Genomic DNA, 22,716 nt, shown 5'->3' on the forward strand with positions numbered 1-22,716 from the left:
TAACTCAACGGAATATTCAAATGTCCTTGAGATCCAAGCCAGATAACCTAGACTGCTGCCGAGTGGATTGTTTTATTTAAGTAAGGTTGTGTATGCTGCTCCTGTAACATACATATATAGGTTGTCTTTTAATTTGTATTTCAAACCAAAACGTTACTTCACAGCACCATTTCATTTACAAAAGCATTGCTTTCAACCCCTTGACTGACAGCACTTTAGCAATGGTTCTTTTTCCATTATAGCCTATGAAGTCAATGATCTGCCATGCAGGACCTCTATACCAGACGGTGTCAGTCATGCTGTTCTCTCGGCTGCCGCACGGTAAGCGGTACCGATGCACCAAGTCTGGAACCAACAGGACCCTGAACATCTTCTACCTCCAAGTCATAAGACTGGTCGTGTACATATTTACCTCCATTAACTCGTACCCCTGCACATCGACTCAGTACTGGTACGCCGTGTATATAGCCAAGTTACCATTACATTGTGTATATTATCATTACGTCTCTCTCTGCATTGTTGGGAAGAGCCCGTAAGTAAGCCTTTCACTGTTGTTCCACACCTGTTGTTTACGAAGCATGTGACATATAAAAGTTGATTTGTTCTGTATGACCTAGCTATTAAATTATTGCCTAGTCAGACAATTATTACTGTAAGGCCTATCAGCCCGTTGGAACAGTAGTAACGGTCTGACTAGGTGATAGATAGGTCCTATATCTGTTTGCAGGTAAGAAACTCTGTTCAATAAAAGGAATGATTTTGCGCAACATTTTTCTACCATATTCCCCCTTTTCCTCCCATTATCATTCATATAACAACCCCAGGTGACACAGGGGCCTTGTCTGGCTAACAGCCCCAGGTGACACAGGGGCCTTGTCTGGCTAACAGCCCCAGGTGACACAGGGGCCTTGTCTGGCTAACAGCCCCAGGGGCCAGACACAGGGGCCTTGTCTGGCTAACAGCCCCAGGTGACACAGGGGCCTTGTCTGGCTAACAGCCCCAGGTGACACAGGGGCCTTGTCTGGCTAACAGCCCCAGGTGACACAGGGGCCTTGTCTGGCTAACAGCCCCAGGTGACACAGGGGCCTTGTCTGGCTAACAGCCCCAGGTGACACAGGGGCCTTGTCTGGCTAACAGCCCCAGGTGACACAGGGGCCTTGTCTGGCTAACAGCCCCAGGTGACACAGGGGCCTTGTCTGGCTAACAGCCCCAGGTGACACAGGGGCCTTGTCTGGCTAACAGCCCCAGGTGACACAGGGGCCTTGTCTGGCTAACAGCCCCAGGTGACACAGGGGCCTTGTCTGGCTAACAGCCCCAGGTGACACAGGGGCCTTGTCTGGCTAACAGCCCCAGGTGACACAGGGGCCTTGTCTGGCTAACAGCCCCAGGTGACACAGGGGCCTTGTCTGGCTAACAGCCCCAGGTGACACAGGGGCCTTGTCTGGCTAACAGCCCCAGGTGACACAGGGGCCTTGTCTGGCTAACAGCCCCAGGTGACAGACACAGGGGCCAGACACGGGCCTTGTCTGGCTAACAGCCCCAGGTGACACAGGGGCCTTGTCTGGCTAACAGCCCCAGGTGACAGACAGTTTTTATACAGGTCTGCTATTTCATAAAAGCCCCACAAAATGTTGCAGTAAAATCGCAGCTAATGAAAAGACCACAAGCTCCATTTTAAAAGGTGTGGTCATTGTCAACATCAAAGGCCCCGCATTTGGTGCAAAAGAGACAATAGAAGTATCTCGAATTCCAAATGACCATCAATGTCTTTATAACAGCTTGTTTCAAGATGAAACTGAAGGCTTATAAACGTCATTGGATTTGTAGGTGTTAATGGAAGTAGGAGCACTAAAATGACGACAACTTAGGGCAGATTCTTTAAAGTTTACATTTTATTTATATATTTTTTTTAAAACAGCAGAAAACATTTACACAAGTGTTCATCAAATGTTACTTTTCAACGTGTGTTTTTTGTGTTGTCTCCTCTATACAGCATTCTCTGATCTGCAAACAGATGATAGAGGTCAGAAAGAAACAGAACCAACTGTCATAACCATACATGTCTCTGCTTGTAGCCATGATCAGGTCAGTGTGTGCTACCAAGCAAGAGGCCTCTGATCTCTACCTGTTCGGGCCAAAAGGGCAAAAGTGAGGCAATGTTAGTCTTTACTGTATGTACGTTTCATATTTAGTCAGAGGGGCTAGTAACATATTTAGGAAATGTAGTTCATTTCTGTGATGAAGTGGTCAAATCTGAAGTGAACCCATAATTACAGAACAGATCATCTCCCCACCCTACAGCCAGCAGGAGAGGTTCTTTCCATTCCCCCACCCCCCCCTTTCAGCCAGCCAGGATGATTCAATTTCCGCACCCCCCCCCCCTCAGCCAGCAGGAGAGGTCACCTTTCCTCATCCTGCCCTCCCCTCAGTCACACACACAAAAAAAAACTTTAACATGAATCATCATGAAAGTTCTAAATAATTTGATACAGATTGTACTGTACATAATATATAAAATCAAGATTCACAGTCGTACGAGATTAGCCAAGCAGTGAAGGAAGTGATAGAAGATAAAGTTCAGACGCACCAATTAAAATCAACACACATTTCCCACTTCAAATTAGGGTGAAGTAGGTCTAACAACGGAAACTGAGAAATCACTGGGAAAACTTAATAAATCAACAAGATATGGCAAACCCATAGTAAAAGTTGAACACAATTGGCAAAAAAATATAGTCACTCCATGTAACGTGCTACCATATCACATCGGTCTATGTGAGGAGTAACTAAAATGGCTTCCCACGGCCAATGCTAGTCGACTCAATATCATTGGAATGGGAATCTTTCGCTGCATCAACTAAATGTTTGTTGAAAATGTCCCGATGCAGACAATTCATTAAAATCTGTGATTTTTAAAACAACTGGGCATCATTTTATGTATGAAAAAACCAAGGCGCTAGCTAGGAAGATTAGAGAAGTAGGGATAGAACAGTCTTGGATAACTCAGTAGAGCATTAGGTAGACAGGACATAGTCAGATAGAAGAACAGAGACTGGGGGAGTGTGGAGGCCGAGAAGAGAGTCAAGGGAACTGGAGTATGTAGTAGCACTGTAGAAATATGGGTGGGGGTGGGGGGGGGCACTGTATCAATAGCCATCTCTGTTTTGAGAGGGGATGAGGAGCGGCACACCATCCTCCTCTCCTCACCACCCCGGCTCACCTGTCTGGCTTAAAGGCTCCTCACCACCCCGGCTCACCTGTCTGGCTTAAAGGCTCCTCACCACCCCGGCTCATCTGTCTGGCTTAAAGGCTCCTCGCTACCAAGGCTCACCTGTCTGGCTTAAAGGCTCCTCACCACCCCGGCTCACCTGTCTGGCTTAAAGGCTCCTCACCACCCCGGCTCACCTGTCTGGCTTAAAGGCTCCTCACCACCCCGGCTCACCTGTCTGGCTTAAAGGCTCCTCACCAACCTGGCTCACCTGTCTGGCTTAAAGGCTCCTCGCTACCAAGGCTCACCTGTCTGGCTTAAAGGCTCCTCACCAACCTGGCTCACCTGTCTGGCTTAAAGGCTCCTCGCTACCAAGGCTCAACTGTCTGGAAAGTCCTGGCAGGCAGCTCCCACAGCCAGGCAGCTATGACTATGTCCGAGGTACAGCAGATACATGAGCCCCTATATGCCTGCTCTCTCTTCAAATCCACAAGTGTCCACTTCCTGGTCACATCACAGCTACAGCATGTCTTCCACCCGTACAGATACATAATATCTACTCCTGCTCAGATCCTGTATCTTTCCATTCACAGTATCTGACACTGAACCGTTTGTTGCATAGACTGAAAGAAATACCCTTTTGTCTCTAAGATTTTGACAATTGGCAGCGGAACTCGATCGATCAACCTATGAACCCGCGGTGTTAAAACATGACGGAAGTTTCTTTGCACAAAGAGTGACATTTAAAGGCTTCAATTTAAGAAGTAAAAGGAGAATATTCCAAATCACCGACCAGTGAATAAAAATGTTCCTAAAATATACAATTACCAGATTTCCACCAGGTTGGAAAAGGTGATCCTTGATAGGATAAAGGAAAAATACACTGCCATCCTTATTTACCCAGCAAGGTTCATAACCCCATACCATCCAGTCCCTTTTCAAGCATACAAAAAAATAAAGATTACTGGTTGTGTTCTGGCCTGAAATATTTAGTTTCTTTCTCCCTGGAAGGTGAGGGGGCCCTGTAGGTGACGAGCAGGGGAGAGATGCAGGGGGGGGGACGAAAGTGGGTGCCATTTTTGCCTACCTTTCCTTTTCCCCCAAAGCACACCACCTCACGTCTCGAATTGTGTAAGCAAGGCGCGAACCTCGGGAGTGAGCTGCTTGGCAGCCTTGGCTGCCTCTGTGATGGCTTTACGGTACAAGCCCTTTCTCTTCTTGTCGAAGCGTGACTGGAAGCTTTCTAGAAAAGGGGCGACCTGTGCAAGAGCCAGGAAGGAGGTGGTGGGTGAACCGAACCAGGCGACACGGGCCTCCTGCCTGACTAAGAGCCCATTATCTTTACGACTGATCTGAATGCCTAAGACGCGGGCTGGCCACCAGGGAAAGCCATATATTTTGGCCCAAACAATGTCCCCTACGCAAATGGTCCTGCCCTCCAGAGAGACACACTTAGACACATTTTTAGAAAACACTTTCTGAGATTTACAGGGCTTTTTCTCTTCTGTAGGGGCAGGCGACGGGTCAGCGACTGCTGAGGACGTGCCGGGGACAGGGGGCGGGGGGCGACCGGGAGGGGGAAAGTTAAAGCTCTCCGTAGAGCTACACTCTGAGTCCGAGGACTTTAAGTCGTCTGCACTATCAACGCTGCACATAGAGGTATTAGAGGAGTCCGGCTGGCCGGGGTTAAGGTTCATGAAAACGACAAGGTTGCCAGCCTTGCTGCCACGCGTCTCCCGCCTCTCCTCCTGCCCCCCCTGCTCCTCCGGCTCCGCCTTGGGGTCACCGTGCTCCGTGGCTGTGGGGGGCTCCACTTGGGGCTGAGGACAAACCTCAGGTTCTGGCCCGTTATCTGGGCCCTGGCTTTCAGCAGCAGCGGCTTGGCCTGTGGAGCAGGAGGAGGAGGAGGAGGAGCATGTGGCGGTGCAGCGGGGCGCGTCTGGCTTTGGAGGCGACAAACAGCCACTTCCCGGCACTTTCTCCAGGCAAGGCGGCTTACATGTAGAAGAGTCGTTCTCTTCATTACGGTACCTTTGAGGCTTGATGCGCATCCTGGGTGGGAGAGGGGTGGCGCTGCTTGGTCCCACCCCGCTGATCTGCTGCAGCCGCCGAGTGAAGTGGACCTTCTGGTGTGCGTGGGCCTCCTGCAGGGCGGCTGCCCTCGTCATCGTCTTGGCGTTGCCACTGCTGTCAGTGACTACCGTAGTCTCCCTCTGCCTCTTCTGGGCCTTGGCCAGTTTCAGCACCTCCCGGGCCTTGGAGTGATCAACATTTTTGCTCTGCAGCACTTTCTTGGCATTGAGCTGGACTCTGGAGCCGCTGTTCACCGGTGATGATGTTGTGGTGGAGGTCGCTCTCAGAACCCTGTTCCCTCCAGCTCCGCCCTTCACCTGGCCCAGAGAGGAGGAAGAAGAGGAGACCTGCCGTTTGGCCACCTCAGCAGCACGGCTCTTCTCCTCTGAGCGGGGGTCGTTGCGCGGCCGCTTGCTGACAGCGCTGTCGTTGCGTCTCCGCTTGGCATCCTCGCTCCTAGAGTCTGACACGGGGCCTCTGCGCGGCTCCCTCTTGTCCACTGTCGTGACAGCGCCCTTGCACTTGTCACAGAGCACCTGACGGGGCCGCAACTTGATGGCGTTCATGATGGAGGTGGGCTCCTCGCGGTACAGCCTGCGCTTGGGCCGCCTGATCTTGCGGGGAGGCGGCTGAGGTATCGACTGGTTGTAGGTGTCCCTGATGAACAAAGGGGGAGGGTAAGGGGCACCTTCCTGAAACAGTGGGGGAGGTTTTGAAGTCCATGGGTTAGACTGGGGGTCAGGGTTCGGTTCGGGCACTGTGGCGACTTGGCCATCGGGGTTTTCCTGGACTGGCTTTTCCACATTCTCGGTTTCTGGCTGGTGTTGTTCCATCTTTAGCTGCATAGATTCGGGTTTCTCCTTGTATTCTCTCTCCGGGAACAGAGTGATTGGAATTCCATAGGGTCCAAACCTGAGAATAGAAAGTTGAGAGGATTTAGAAACTGTGGATAACTCAACCACAACAACAAAATAACTCATATCATTCATTGGCTTTGTTTGTTTTGAGTGTTTCTTGTATTTCTGACATTTCATGCTAATTCAAGACATTTCTAATTTCAGGCCTACATAGGTACATTTAGTACATACATCTAAAGCCATTAAATCCTGAACATGCGAGGAGTAAAGTTTCAGACATAAAAAGAGTGCTGTGAAGAACAGTGGCACACTAAATTAGTGTTGCATGAGATCAAAGGAGTTCCCACAGACAAACACAAAACCACCGTAGGTAACTGCAGTGCACAGGGCCCTGAAACCACAGCAGGAAACCAAGCTTTCTTTACGATATTAATGCTAAACTTCCCTCCAACTTTATTCATTAAAATAGAAAGTGAGTCAGAAACAATGAAGTCTTAAAATCACTTAAATTTAACTCTGTGTAATCTACGTAATCCCCGAAAGTAGTTATTTATCATGAGAAGACCATAAACAAAAGCTAGTAATGTTGCACACTCCAAGAAAGGTTCAAATCTCACCTTTCTGGTCAAAATAGTTATACATGGCTGAGGTGTAGTCACTTTTGAGGACACAGTGCAAATATGATAAGAATCTGAAATATTTTATACAACGCATTGCCTAGTCAACAAAACTGGATAAATAGGGCTTGAAATGACTTATATGATTTCTAAATATAGTATAATCAAATTATAAAACCACTAACGTGAAGAATTTACCTTCCTTATAACAATAAAATACATATTTGTATGTTTAGCGTTAGAGAAAATGTGTTTATTCTTGAAAGGTCCCTCTTGATCAAAACATCTGTCCCCATCGCTGTGAACATCTCACAGAGCACTAGCGTGGCATCCTGAACTCGTTAGGAACCTGCCTTTCATCTCATATATTATCAATCTATGACAAACAGAAAGTGTTTTTTTTTTTTTTTAACCTATTCATTATTTTGGATTAATGGCTATAAATGGATCTCTGAATGTGCTATAGTGATGAAAGCACAAAGGATTGTAGGCAGGATGGGTCATATCCTACCTCTAGTGGGTCTGTACTGAACTACCCTTCCTCCCCTTTGGAGAATCAATCAAATGTATTTATAAAGCCCTTTTTACATCAGCCGATGTCACAAAGTGTCTCAAAGTGCTATACAGAAACCCAGCCTAAAACCCCAAACAGCAAGCAATGCAGGTGTAGAAGCATGTAGAAAGGCAGGAACCTAGGTAGAAACCTAGAGAGGAACCAGGCTCTGGGGGGTGGCCAGTCCTCTTCTGGCTGTGCCGGGTGGGAGAACAAAACAATGGATCTATACTCTTCCTTAAAGAGATTGAATGGGATCTTACGCATTTACAAATTCATAACATATTGTACAAAGTGAAATTTGTAACATACAAATTTCAGGATTTTTATTAGATTTTTGCAGTATGTAACATATATACGAAATGGATGACGTTGTACAAAATTGAGTACAATTTTTCCGGGCCGTTTTGGTTTGTGAGCTACTTTCAAAATTACTGGCTGAAATGACAAAAAGCTCTGCTGTATCCTTTTACAAGGAGAGACACTCAAAACAAATAGTCCAATACCCATTTCCTTATGTCATGTCTAGAGGTCGACTGATTATGATTTTTTTTAAACACCGATACCGATTATTGGAGGACCAAAAAAGCCGATACCGATTAATCGCCCGATTTATTTTTATTTGTAATAATGACAATTACAACAATACTGAATGAACACTTATTTTAACTTAATATAATACACCTTTAAAATCTATTTAGCCTCAAGTAAATAATGAAACATGTTCAATTTGGTTTAAATAATGCAAAAACTAAGTGTTGGAGAAGAAAGTAAAAGTGCAATATGTGCTATGTAAGAAAGCTAACATTTAAGTTCCTTGCTCAGAACATGAGAACATATGAAAGCTGGTGGTTCCTTTTAACATGAGTCTTCAATATTCCCAGGTAAGAAGTTTTAGGTTGTAGTTATTATAGGAATTATAGGACTATTTCCCTCTATACCATTTGTATTTCATTAACCTTTGACTATTGGATGGTCTTTTTGGCACTTTAGTATTGCCAGTGTAACAGTATAGCTTCCGTCCCTCTCCTCGCTCCTCCCTGGGCTCGAACCAGCAACACAACGACAATAGCCACCACATCGAAGCAGCATTACCCATGCAGAGCAAGGGAAACAACTACTAGAAGGCTCAGAGTGAGTGACGTTTGAAACGCTATTACCGCGCGCTAACTAGCTAGCCATTTCACTTCGGTTACACCAGCCTCATCTCGGGAGTTGATAGGCTTGAATTCATAAACAGCGCAATGCTTGACGCACAACGAAGAGCTGCTGGCAAAATGCACAAAAGTGCTGTTTGAATGAATGTTTACGCACCTGCTTCTGCCTACCACCGCTCAGTCAGATACTTAGATACTTGTATGCTCAGTCAGATTATATGCAACGCAGGACACGCTAGATAATATCTAGTAATATCAACCATGTGTAGTTAACTAGTGATTATGATTGATTGTTATAAGATAAGTTTAATGCTAGCTAGCAACTTACCTTGGCTTACTGCATTCGCGTAACAGGCAGTCAGTCTCCTTGTGGAGTGCAACGAGAGAGAGAGGCAGGTCGTTATTGAGTTGGACTAGTTAACTGTAAGGTTGGAAGATTGGATCCCCCGAGCAGACAAGGTGAAAATCTGTCATTCTGCCCCTGAACGAGGCTGTTAACCCACCGTTCCTCGGCCGTCATTGAAAATAAGAATGTGTTCTTAACTGACTTGCCTAGTTAAATAAAGGTATATATTATTTTTTACAATAATAAAATAAAATTTAAGAAAATTGGCAAATCGGCGACCCAAAATACCGATTTTCGATTGTTATGAAAACTTGAAATCGGACCTAATTAAATTCGGCCCTAATTAATCGGTCGACCTCTAATCATGTCTACATGAGCATCTTGTAAATTAATGCAACGCGACGGCAAAACATGATTAAACAAATGGGAGAGTAAATGTATGGCAGAGAAGTGTTGCTTTTCAATGCACTTGCCATTCATGGGTGAGGGCAACTTCAGTAACGGATCCAATTGCAGTCACAGGAACCACTAATTATAATGATATAATTTAGGCCAAGGAGAATGTAATTTGTCTAATTTGAAGAGAGATTGTGCACGGTTTACATAGGCAAGGAGATGGTATGAAACAATACCAGCCAAGATTCAGGTTGAGGATGGAGGATCAGGGCTGAAAATATTTTTTCCCAGCAGAGCAGAGATGATGGCACATGGTGTTTTAGCTAACACCAGATGACTAGGAATAAAACATCACAGCACTGGGTCAAGGTGTGGAACAGTCTGCACAGGATAGATAGAGAATATTCTGTAATAGAATAGGGGGAAAGGGATTCCTCATAAGTCACCTTGACGTGGTCTGGACTGCACTGAGCCATCATGGAAACTGAAAATGTAACTGGACAATGTGGTAGGCTACGGCCTTTTTCAGAGCATAACATTAAACGTGGAGGGTTGGGATGCTTGTACTTAATTACTGCACTGAAGGCTACATACAAACATTCAATCTCTCTAAACCAGAAGGATGTGTGTCAAGTTGAAACTAATTGCCTCCCTGGCAGGTACATAAAGCAAGTACATCCATCCTTGCATTAATCTGGCCATGAGCCCATCCGTTCCTACTTAAAAACATCCTTGCATTAATCTGGCCATGGGCCCATCCGTTCCTACTTAAAAACATCCTTGAAACCGCCGAAAGATGCAGATTCCTCGGTGACAGCCGACACGAAGTGTAAAATTGCACAAGGATTAAGGAAGACTGATCACAACTAATGAAACAGCCATGAACAGGAGAACATGCCGTTCCTTGCCACTGCCTTTGCTTTCCATCACAGCAGCCTCCTTATCAACCAACACCTTTCATTGTCACGCAACCACCATCTTCTCTTTCCTTATCAAGGGATGCTAGACAAAAAGATGGCTTGGTCAAGAAACAGATTCTACCCCTAGATCTGAAATAGGCTTATTAGATAGTATAGGGCTGGGAATGGCCAGGGACCTCACGATATTATCACGATACGTAGGGGCCGATATGATATGCATTGTGATTCTCACCATTCTATGTGTGTTGTTGTGATTCTCACCATTCTATATGCATTGTGATTCTCACCATTCTATGTGTGTTGTTGTGATTCTCACCATTCTATATGTGTTGTTGTGATTCTCACCATTCTATATGTATTGTGATTCTCACCATTCTATATGTGTTGTTGTGATTCTCACCATTCTATATGTGTTGTTGTGATTCTCACCATTCTATATGTATTGTGATTCTCACCATTCTATATGTATTGTGATTCTCACCATTCTATATGTATTGTGATTCTCACCATTCTATATGTATTGTGATTCTCACCATTCTATATGTATTGTGATTCTCACCATTCTATATGTGTTGTTGTGATTCTCACCATTCTATATGTGTTGTTGTGATTCTCACCATTCTATATGTGTTGTGATTCTCACCATTCTATATGTATTGTGATTCTCACCATTCTATATGTATTGTGATTCTCACCATTCTATATGTATTGTGATTCTCACCATTCTATATGTGTTGTTGTGATTCTCACCATTCTATATGTGTTGTTGTGATTCTCACCATTCTATATGTATTGTGATTCTCACCATTCTATATGTGTTGTTGTGATTCTCACCATTCTATATGTATTGTGATTCTCACCATTCTATATGTGTTGCGATCTGATGTTTCAAACATATTGCTCACTATATATTTGCTGCTGAGAAAATTGGTTTTGATCAGTAATTGAAATAAAAGTACTGAAAATATGTTGGCTCAGTATTTAAAAAGATGGAGAACAAGCTATAGGATGAAATATACTGGGGTTTTGTCGCAGGTACAGCCAACTAGCACTAGTTAGGGAAAGGGAGGTACCTAGTCAGTTGTACAACTGAATGCATCTTCCACAATTAACCCAACCCCTCTGAATCAGAGAGGTGCGGGGGGCTGCCCTAATTGACATTCACGTCTTCGGCGCCTGGGGAACAGTGTGTTTACCTGCCTTGCTCAGGGGCAGAACGACAGATTTTTACCTTATCAGCTCAGGGATTCGATCCAGCGACCTTTCAGTTACTGGCCCAACACTCTAACCACTAGGCTACCTGCTGGTTATTGGCCCAACGCTCTAACCACTAGGCTACCTGCAGGTTACTGGCCCAACACTCTAACCACTAGGCTACCTGCTGGTTACTAGTCCAACGCTCTAACCACTAGGCTACCTGCTGGTTACTGGCCCAACACTCTAACCACTAGGCTACCTGCTGGGTACTGGCCCAACGTTCTAAACACTAGGCTACCTGCTGGTTACTAGTCCAACGCTCTAACCACTAGGCTACCTGCTGGTTACTAGTCCAACGCTCTAACCACTAGGCTACCTGCTGGTTACTAGTCCAACACTCTAACCACTAGGCTACCTGCTGGTTACTAGTCCAACGCTCTAACCACTAGGCTACCTGCTGGTTATTGGCCCAATGCTCTAACCCCTAGGCTACCTGCTGGTTACTGGCCCAACACTCTAACCACTAGGCTACCTGCTGGTTACTGGCCCAACACTCTAACCACTAGCTAGTTACTAGTCCAACCCTCTAACCACTAGGCTACCTGCTGGTTACTAGTCCAACCCTCTAACCACTAGGCTACCTGCTGGTTACTAGTCCAACGCTCTAACCACTAGGCTACCTGCTGGTTACCGGCCCAATACTCTAACCACTAGGCTACCTGCTAGTTACTAGTCCAACCCTCTAACAACTAGGCTACCTGCTAGTTACTAGTCCAACCCTCTAACCACTAGGCTACCTGCTAGTTACTAGTCCAACCCTCTAACCACTAGGCTACCTGCCGCCTCCACACTCTAACCACTAGGCTACCTGCCGCCTCTACACTCTAACCACTAGGCTACCTGCCGCCTCTACACTCTAACCACTAGGCTACCTGCCTCCTCTACACTCTAACCACTAGGCTACCTGCCTCCTCTACACTCTAACCACTAGGCTACCTGCCGCCTCTACACTCTAACCACTAGGCTACCTGCCGCCTCTACACTCTAACCACTAGGCTACCTGCCGCCTCTACACTCTAACCACTAGGCTACCTGCCGCCTCTACACTCTAACCACTAGGCTACCTGCCGCCCCTACACTCTAACCACTAGGCTACCTGCCGCCCCTACACTCTAACCACTAGGCTACCCTACTGCCTCTACACTCTAACCACTAGGCTACCTGCATGCTACAGAGCAACAAAAACAAGCAAATATTTAAATCCATACTTGGAGTTATAGGATCAATATAATATCATCCCAAAAATAATATTGCGATATGTAACTATCGATTCGGTCAGTTGTACAACTGAATGAAAGGGGGGATACCTGGTCAGTTGTACAACTGAATGAAAGGGGGGATACCTAGTCAGTTGTACAACTGAATGAAAGAGGGGATACCTAGTCAGTTGTACAACTGAATGAAAGAGGGGATACCTAGTCAGTTGTACAACTGAATGAAAGAGGGGATACCTAGTCAGTTGTACAACTGAATGAAAGGGGGGATACCTAGTCAGTTGTACAACTGAATGACTTCAACTGAAATGTGTCTTCCGTGCATTCTCACTACTCAGATATGAGTCCTTCGAACAGACCTTGCATCGTCATGTGATCTTTTTTCCCTAGCCTCGCTCTCGTTAGATATTATGCACATTCTGACTTTGTAGCAAACGTCATCGCCATTGAGATAGTTCTCATAGTAGCAGTAAACAGCACCAAGTGATATGAGCGATGGAGGGGTGTGAAAGGAAGTAGTCACAGCCTAACTCTATCCAATCGTAGCAGTAGAATCAAGTTACAACCCGCCCAATTCTTGGCAGATAGCGGAACTAGCCAATTGAGTTGTTTCATCCTAGCAGCAGAGCTGTTTAGAGATGAATCATGACATCAGAAAAAGAAATCCTGATCACGGAAAATTACCAAAATAATACTAGTTTCATAAGCATCCGTGATCCCAAATCATTAAGTTACATTGGACCCATTTGGATTGAATAGATGTTATGTAATATAGTCAAACTAAAAGCAGTGCCTATATGATGTCCTTCCATACAGGCTTGACATGGAGTGATGCTTCTATGTAAACGTTGTTGACCAGTAGAAGTCCCACATGGAAGGAATACAGAATGTCATCTGTAAGCACCTTAGACACTGGTCATCCCAAACAAGCTCAAATACTCCTGTTGAATATGCATTCACCTGTATTGTGAGTAAGCCGTTGCCATCTTAATTTACCCAGTTTATCGAAAAAGATTTACCATTCAAATACAATTATCACCATTGTGTTGTAATGTAATTCGATTGTTTTATCAAAATCACATTTTTTGTTAGATTTTTTAAAATGAATGTATACATGGCCGTCTCTGAGAAATGTTGTAATCAGCATTTTTAAATTTAATGATATTGAATATCAGTCTAAAATATTGTCAATTGGCCTCCTTGACCCTCAAAAATCGGTATCGGCCCTAAAAAAGAATCTATATAGGTCGTTCTCTAATGACCTATGTTATGGAACACACTCTGGCCAATCACAGGCACAAGGCCTGCACTCAGGGGACTTTTGGAAAACAAAAGCCATAAACCGATCCCTTAAACTAGAGAGAAAAATGCGAAACAAGAGGTTTAACTCTCACCAAAATCTATCCAAAATAAGCCCAATGAGTTTCTATGTTGCCTGCCTTCCCCTCTTTAGGACAACGACTCCTATTGTTAAGGCGGAGACATAATCATCTTGTCATTATATACCTGATCTCTGCTTAAGACTCAATAATAAGGATATATTTTTTTAAGTATTTTGTTTGTAGAGGGTGCTGATTATCTACAGTGTTGTAAGATTGGAAAAGGAAACCCTAAGGTTTTAGTGGCCTCCATCTTGTCATTGCAATGAACTGACCATTGTCTTTGAGATGACCACTGCTCAGGATCTTATCATAGCAATTTAAACTAATGTGGCTTCCCAAGTTATAGCATATATTATTCCATGTATTGATAGACTATATTAATAGCCTTGGTCTACACGGTATAACACCAGAAATGAACATATCCTGATATTATACTCTGAAATGATATGAAGCTATCCTGAAATGATATGAAGATATCAATTCAGGGTATAATATCAGGATATCTTCATATCATTTCAGGGTATAATATCAGGATATCTTCATATCATTTCAGGATATAATATCAGGATATCTTCATAGCATATCAGATATGAAGATATCCTGATATTATATCCTGAAATGATATGAAGATATCCTGAAATGATATGAAGATATCCTGATATTATATCCTGAAATGATATGAAGATATCCTGAAATGATATGAAGATATCCTGATATTATATCCTGAAATGATATGAAGATATCCTGAAATTATATGAAGATATCCTGATATTATCCCCTGAAATGATATGAACATCTAAAGAACAACTCCACAGAGCCACTTGTGAAGGGAAACTCCACAAAGTGTTGATTTCCTCTGATAGTTTAGTAAAGTTTGTGTGTGCAGATGGCACCTTTTCTTAACCAAATAAGGATAATTTACATAGGCCCCAGGCAAAAATAAGAAAGTTTAACGATGACCCTAAATATAGATCTGCAGCTGATAAGTGAGAGAGAGAAGTGTGGAGGGGGGGGGGGGGGGTGTTGATGAGGCGGGTGATAAATTACAAAGAGGAAAATAAGACAGACACCGAGGGAGGGGGGGTAAAGTAGCATAGTTCTACTCTACCGACTGCACCATTCTCCAATGCTGCTTTTCGACTGTAACCCCAGTGTTACACTAGTGTATACACCCGTATGATATACTAGGGGCATTGTTTACATAGCTAGGGCTGACAGTGAGGACTGGTGAAAAGCAGAATCAACCACCTCTGAATAATAAAAAAGAAGTGTTGCTTTGTGCGAAGGTGTTAAAGGTTCACAGTTAGCCATTGTTATGTAAAATGACAGCTGAAAAGTACCAGTGGGCCTGGCTTTGGCCCCAAGTGAGAGCAGGTCTGCCGGAGCCATAGTCCATTGAGGCACGGGTGCCGGCTCACCTAAATGGAAACAGAAAAGTCTCTGGGCCTTTTGGGTAAAACACGTGGGTAAATCCTGTATGGAAATGCATCATAAGACTGACCTTACACTATAGACTGTTCATGTGATCCTCCTCTCCAGTTGACCTCTGATGTAACTGGACTTTGTAAATAAAACCAAGATGAGTTTTGTAAACTGAAAAGGCTAAAAACCGAAAGCACAGCCCAGATAATTGAGGATAAGAGCAGTTACTCTCTGTATTTTTGTGACTTGGTTGTCAAGCTACAGAGGTCACATGGTAGCTTGACCCCTCGCCCTGTGGCAAGAGTAGAAAACTGTGTCTGTTAAGGTTAGGAAGATGGGACGTGGGTTTGCAAAGCACAAGTTAGGAATGTAGACACCACATATTTCAGGAGTGTACATTGTAAGCGCCATGGATGTCAGTAGTAAACAAAACAAAGTGATATGATTCCAGGTGTAGACCTAAACTTAAGAACAGAAAAGTGACAGAAAGTGACATAGCTAGAAAAACATAATGAAGAGACATTTCTGAGAAGGATCATAATATACCTTTTAGATAGGTCCATCAGAACCCCAGAGAAGATTTTCTTGCCTAACTGAAAGGACACCACCAGTGCGTCGTCGATTATGTGATCCAGAGATACTCGAACCTCGGACCCAGGTATCAGGTTGTGCACAGACTCAGGCTGTAGCTCCTCAGTTTCAGCACCAGACACAGGGGGGGAGGGTTTCGATACTGGATCGCTTTCATTGAAATTCGTTTCGAACCTCTGTGGTGAGCACGAGTCTCCAAGTTCTGCCGAGGAGGGTACCTGGTCCACTGGCATTAGAGGAACCTCGGGTCTCGGAATGTTCTGGGTTGTTATGCTCGAAAAGTCACACATGTAACCAGCCTCCACGGGTGTCCCAAGGACTGTTTCCCTCTCTAGAATTGGTAGAAAGTCGACGTGGTCTACGGACTGGGGACGTTCAAGCGAAGCAGCTTCTGAGGGGTCGTCATTCTTGTACTCGGAGACAGAAGGAAATTCATCTGCGGGTTCGGGATCCAGTTCAGCCTCGTGAGACGGTTTAATTAAAGCTCTATAGTCACACTCGATATTAGTAGGTTGGGTTAATTCTGGGTTCTTATCGTAATCTATAATGGGTTCTGCTGGTTCTGCTAACGACAGCCCAGCCTCCGTAGCCACAGGTTGCGCAGGGAACGAATGCAAAAAGACCACCGATGGCTGTGAATCGGAGATGGGGCTATTCTGAAGGCAGGCGTAGGGCTCGTGCTTACTGACCTCGTTTGCAGGTTCAACATTCGGCGAAAAAAACTGTTTCAAACGTTCCGCTCGCGACATGGTGTATTTGGAACCAAAGCCCTCGAGAGCATGGTTCTCCGTTTTTTCTACACCGACCCCAAGACAGCCTGCCTCGATCTGTTCATCCTCTGCACTAGCAGCGAGGGCTTTTCCCGCTGCTTCTAGATCTGGCCTGCTCACTAGCTCCATTTGGACCTGGTTGCATTCCTGAACTGCATCCCCATCCTTGAGTTGGTGAACATGGTCCATTACTGGTGCGTACTCCTGCGTCGCATCGAAGTCGATTTTGGCCTCCGGCACCGGTTCCGGTTCGAAATCACCACTGTTCCCCGCTGTTGTTGTTGATGCCGCAGCAGCTCCTGGCTCCGCAGCCACGGCCGCCATTTTCTTTCCGCTTTGCTTGTACGGTCAGGTCCTCTCCCTGTGATAGCGATAGAGCCCGCCCACTTGAAACCAAAGACCACTTGGGATTGGCCAGCAAACTACAAAGTTGTAGTTGACTGGTCAATGTCCACGTCATTCAACAGAAACCCCTGGAAACACTTTTGTAATTGGCTCCCTTTGTCTGGTTTTGTAAACATTTGCCACAAGGGGCGATATTGTATTGTATTTTAGGCACCAGCGATGTTCAAGCAGCAATGTTACAACATTTACAGTAGGCCCATTGACATTTGGACCTTTGACTTTGGTTCAATACTGACCCAGTATCTGTGCGTTAGAGATGTCTAACACCCAGGAAGCTCCGATTCAAACTCCCAATAGACAGCTTTGCAAGCGTTTTAATGTCAAATATGGAGTTTCGTTGAGCAACTAACTTAATTTACTCCGGTATGTACTTCTAAAACAGTGTATTGGGCTCCTGAGAGGCATAGCGGTCTAAGTCACTGCATCTCAGTGCTAGAGGCGTCACGTCGTGTGGGTTTTGCCGGAGTAGGCCGTCATTGTAAGCAATAATTGGTTCTTAACTGACTTGCCTAGTTAAATGAAGGTTACATAAATAGCCTTCCTGTATTGGCAGTAATGAGTGATCCATTGGTGGTGCCGAATAGGCACATTTTCTGTTGCTTTGTAAATTCCTATTTTGTTCATACTGTAATGACCCTGGGTCGTTACAATACATTACAGGCTTAAATGAAGATAGATGCTCAGCGATTACTTTGATGAGTAAAAAAAACGTATTATGACGCTCAGAGAGATGTCTAATGGGAGTTTGAATCGTAACTTCATGGGTGTTAGATGGCATCTCTACTGGGGCAGTTCTATCCCTCCCTTCAAACAAATTAATTCAGAGCAACACTCCATGCATTGCGTTTAACATAAGTCACTGAAAATTCACCAGGAAGGGACTCCTAGTAAAAAACTGAGAGCAAACACAATATACAGTAAAATGTCTGCAATGACTTTGAGAAGTCTCCAATTACTGTTCAAACTACAACAAATGGCACAATCAATGGCTCAAGTCCTCGGTGTAGCCTCAGCTTCAGGATTACTGGGTGGTGCAAAGGTTTTCAAAGTCCCAGGCCATAATTGCACATTTGTATTTTATTCTCTTATTTTCTCACATTGTTTGTATGTCTCTATAGAAATCCCCATTTACCAGAAGATCTAACTGTATGCTACAGTTTCTCAGTTTCTGAAAACAGGATCCCCCCAAAAAACGAGGGGTCATATCAGCTCTACCATTTATGTGATCTACATAAAAGGTGTTTGAATGGATCAATTGTAGAAATACAATGCAAACTACTGTATATCCGTCTTCTGTGGTATTCAATGGATACAGGATTTTAGTTTTTTTTTTATAGCAGCTCTGGCTGTTGATCAAACTGATAGTGTTTGGTCAACAGTGTTCCCTCGGAAAAGCACTGTGAAAGCATCTCAGCAGGAAATACCATTGGGGTGGATGGGAGATAAATGATTTGACTAGGCAGCTGAACTACATTTTGAGTTGAGGAAATGTGGACATATTCAAATAGTTTATTAGTACTTTGCAAAGAAATCAGACAGATACAATCACGCCACAGATACTACATGCTATAAGGTTTGAGAGCACAAATGTGCCATACTCCTGGCTGAAAGACCTTGCAGATTGCATACTATGGAATATGAGAATATAGGCCATATTTTATGGACAAAGACATTAGTTGGTTGTGTCAGTTGTGTGAATTACAGATTATCAATAAGAGAGAGCACCTACATACAAAGATTAATTCTGATTTGTATGACATTTGTCATTTTATTTAACTAGGCAAGTCAGTTAAGAACACATTCTTATTTTACAATGACAGTCTACCCCGGCCAAACCCTCCCCTAACGACAATTGTGCACCCACCCTATGGGACTCCTAATACACAGCCGGTTGTGATACAGCCCAGGATTGAACCAGGGTGTGTAGTGACACCTCTAGCACTGAGATGCAGTGCCTTAGACCGCTGCGCCACTCAGAAGTCATTGGTAAGTTGTACTTTGAATTAGTATGGTGCACTATAAAAGTTGATGTTTCACTGTGTTTTACGTTCTTCAAACTGATTCAACCCTGAGAGGGGAATAAAATTATTTGGCTCAGCGTTGAAGGACACTGTTGAGCATACAATCATGAAAGAGGTTTATGTTTCTCATGGCATAGTACAACAACGACTCAAGTGATGAAATCAAAGGTGACACAGTCAATGAGTAACTGATACCCGAATAGACTTAGGGATGACTTCGTCTCACTGTTGTAAGCATTTCAAATGAGCATTTAAAAAATATATATATATTAGAGCATAAATCAAGGAATGATCAAAAATCATGGGCAGAAAGCAACAATCTTGTAGCTTGCATTTTGAAAAGGCATATACACCAGTAGAGATTATATGATGAGCAATGGGTTTTACCCCTGTCACTTAAGGGTCAAATGGCCTGGAGTATGTGTTGCTTCCTCAAAAACGCCTTTAGAATTCTGAAACACACACTGTGTGTGTGTGTGTGTGTGTGTGTGTGTGTGTGTGTGTGTGTGTGTGTGTGTGTGTGTGTGTGTGTGTGTGTGTGTGTGTGTGTGTGTGTGTGTGTGTGTGTGTGTGTGTGTGTGTGTGTGTGTGTGTGTGTTAAGACATACTTACTCTGAGTAGCATCGGAGTAGTGGAACACTGAATTTCATTGGTGGTGTGAATTTTTTGGGAAAAGGTCTGAGGTTAGGTGTGCTTTCCAAAGTCCACCAGGAGATCATCCCTGGTGTTGTGGCTGTTGATCTAAAGAGCTTACTGTCCTTACACGAGCTGACCTTGTGTACTGCCAAGTCCCAGATCTAGACTCATCACAGATTTGCAGGCCCTTTTTTTGTCAAGAGTGGACAATGCACAGTACACCTCTGTGGCTGTCCATAGGGGGTTACAACAACACTCCTAGTGACAGAGGAGAACTAAACAGGCAAGACAAAATGGTGGTTGATTCAGAGAGCCTGTTTCTATGTAAGGCAGCCTTAGGGGTCTGGACTGAAGCAGTCGGTAAACTCTCAATGTGATTCATCCTTTACTAAGAAATTAAAAAAGGACTTGTACGGTACAATCTTGTCCACTTTTTTGAGGCATTTTGGACCTCTATGCTGCCATTTAATGTAGTATTGAAATATTGTTCAAAGTTAAATCTATTCAGTCGGGTTCACGTCTGGTTGTGTTGTTTAAGGGCTTAACATTCAGTGCAGTGGATATTTCACCATAGGCTACTATACTATGTGGAAAGGTGAGTGACCCCATGGTCACCAGCTCTCTGATGACTCGCCATATTACCCAGTTGACACCATAAATGTTTATGGTGTAGTTATGGTAGTGCTGTACCAAAAAGTGTCATGAGAGATGGGTGGAGATGGTGACTGTGTGTATTTAAAGAGGGGACAGGTTGTCACTCAGTACCTTATGCTTCCCTGCTTGCCTTCGCTCACCTCTCCTCAACCCATCAACTCTCCGTACACCATGGCCTTCGCTGGAAAGTGGGAAACTGAGACCCAGGAGGGATACGAAGAATTCTGCAAGCTCGTTGGTGAGGCATTTACTCAAGCTTACTAGCCTAGAGCCTATAAAAAAACTGTTTGTTTTGACATCTTGAATTAACTTGGATTATGCAATGTATTAGAAGGGATATAATCACATTCATTGGTGATTAGCAGTGTCAAGGTGGGAAAATGACAGTGCTCAATCTGTACTCACACTTATGATAGTATGTGATTCAAAACACATATGATTCAAAATAGCCTCATTACCCCAAGTCTAACTATATATTTTCTTGTAATCCAAGGCATCCCTGATGACATCATTGAGAAGGGTCGCGACTACAAACTCATCACTGAGGTGGTGCAGAACGGCAATGAGTTCTCATGGTCCCAGCTCTATCCCACAAACAAGAGCGTCACCAACAAGTTTGTGATTGACCAGGAATGTGACATGGAGACCATCGGGGGGAAGAAGTTCAAGGTAAACATCTCTAGATCAGAAATTAGGGAGTTTTGTGCCCGTTGTGTAAGCTGCTGTAGTATTTCCCACATGTCTCGTATAGTCAATATAGTCAGTAGTCAGGGTCAATAGCCGTAGAGATAGATGACGTTCGGACAAGAGAGACAGTTATAATGTGTATATTGACATTCAAATTTACATGAAATCTGGAAGCAAGTTTGACTAATGTTTTGGAGGGTTTGAATAGCGAAAGCGAAGATCAGGTAGCCTAGCAGTTAAGCATGTTGGGACAGTAACTGAAAGGTTGCTGGTTTGACTCCCCGAGCTGACTAGGTGAAAAAATATGTTGATGTGCTCTTGAGCAAGGCACTTAACCCTAATTGCTTCTGTGAGTTACTCTGGATAAGAGCGTCTGCTAAACGTCAAAATAAATCTATGTCTAGGGGAACATGGATGCATGTATTATATCAAATCAAATCAAATGTATTTATATAGCCCTTTGTACATCAGCTGATATCTCAAAGTGAAACCCAGCCTAAAACCCCAAACAGCAAGCAATGCAGGTGTAGAAGCACGACATGATCTATGACATCTAGATCAAACAAACTGAGGTTTGTTGTTTGTTGAATAAATGACAGTATGAATAAAAAAGCATTTTTGTGTCAGGCCACTGTTACAATGGAGGGGGGCAAGCTGAGCACGAAATTCCCCAAATACCACCACACATCTGAAATCAGCGGAGGAAAACTGATTGAGGTAAAAGTGTCACTTTGGCAGAAGATGGTGTATATTAGGAGAGATGATAAATAAGTTTGGGCAGTTCCAAGTGATGTTTGACATCTTTTCTCCCCTGTTTAGACCTCTACAGTGGGCTCGGTCGTGTTGAAAAGAACCAGCAAGAAGATCTGAAGATATTGTGACGGTGTTATTAACGACAACTCTAATTGAATAATGAGTCAATAAACGGAGACTGCACTGGCCAACGTGTTGCCTTTGTCTTAATGTCTTTCTTACGCTTGATGACATTTGCCATGTATAACGGGCACGGGGCAAAACCTCAGTCTTGCCAAATGTCACTACGTTTATCCTGGGACAACCACTGGGGTGGCAATCTATCTTTAAACACAATACAAAATATACAGTAAGTAGTAACTTCAGACTACTTGAAAGGTTGAAATAAGTCTTTATCAAGATTTGCTAGAAATGTTGAAACCCTATAACATCAAGAATAAACCGTGTGTAGAATGTGGAAACGAGTTTGATTCTCATTCCACTATGACAGATGTACATTGTTGAGTTTTAGTATTAAACATTAACAAGCAATCAATAGGTTTGTGCCTCATTCTTATTTAGCTGTTAAGCTCTCTGGGATAGACACAATAAAAGGCTAGGCAGAGAAGAGGATGTCTCGGGTGAGTGAGTGCCCCTGGGTAAGCCGAGGACTATGCTAGCCAACCCCTCCCCCCACCCTGCTTTGTAAACAAAGCTAGCGAGAATGATCCATTACCCAACCCCCCTTGCCCACCCCAGCGTCCCCACTTCAGTACCCCCTACCAAGCTGTCCAAAGAAGGGCGTTACTATAACCCTA

The 22,716-nt window shown here is 44.1% G+C and overlaps 2 protein-coding genes across 2 annotated transcripts; one reads left to right on the forward strand and one right to left on the reverse strand.

Annotated features, from left to right (window-relative positions):
* Positions 1-2,487: 2,487 nt before the first annotated feature.
* Positions 2,488-17,100, reverse strand: LOC109873051 (PWWP domain-containing protein 2A-like). Its single transcript, XM_020464562.2, has 2 exons — positions 15,949-17,100; positions 2,488-6,193 (listed from the first exon to the last, which is right to left on the reverse strand). The coding sequence occupies exons 1-2, from the start codon at positions 17,085-17,087 to the stop codon at positions 4,324-4,326; spliced, it is 3,009 nt and encodes a 1,002-aa protein (XP_020320151.1). The 5' UTR covers positions 17,088-17,100; the 3' UTR covers positions 2,488-4,323.
* Positions 17,101-20,578: 3,478 nt separating this feature from the next.
* On the forward strand, positions 20,579-22,110 carry LOC109873077 (gastrotropin-like). Its single transcript, XM_020464599.2, has 4 exons — positions 20,579-20,717; positions 20,973-21,148; positions 21,794-21,883; positions 21,986-22,110. Exons 1-4 carry the CDS (start codon positions 20,594-20,596, stop codon positions 22,034-22,036), a joined length of 441 nt encoding a protein of 146 aa, XP_020320188.2. The 5' UTR covers positions 20,579-20,593; the 3' UTR covers positions 22,037-22,110.
* The last annotated feature ends 606 nt before the right edge of the window (positions 22,111-22,716 follow it).

This window comes from Oncorhynchus kisutch, linkage group LG28 (assembly GCF_002021735.2).
Source record: "Oncorhynchus kisutch isolate 150728-3 linkage group LG28, Okis_V2, whole genome shotgun sequence".
Lineage (NCBI taxonomy): Eukaryota > Metazoa > Chordata > Actinopteri > Salmoniformes > Salmonidae > Oncorhynchus > Oncorhynchus kisutch.

Coding starts and splice junctions, on each gene's coding strand:
- LOC109873051 (XM_020464562.2), bottom strand. CDS start 17,087: ATGGCGGCCGTGGCTGCGGAGCCAGGAGCTGCTGCGGCATCAACAACA. Junction 6,194..15,948: donor CTGATGGACCTATCTAAAAG/GTATATTATGAT, acceptor TTCTATTCTCAG/GTTTGGACCCTATGGAATTC.
- LOC109873077 (XM_020464599.2), top strand. CDS start 20,594: ATGCTTCCCTGCTTGCCTTCGCTCACCTCTCCTCAACCCATCAACTCT. Junction 20,718..20,972: donor AGAATTCTGCAAGCTCGTTG/GTGAGGCATTTA, acceptor TTGTAATCCAAG/GCATCCCTGATGACATCATT. Junction 21,884..21,985: donor GCGGAGGAAAACTGATTGAG/GTAAAAGTGTCA, acceptor TCCCCTGTTTAG/ACCTCTACAGTGGGCTCGGT.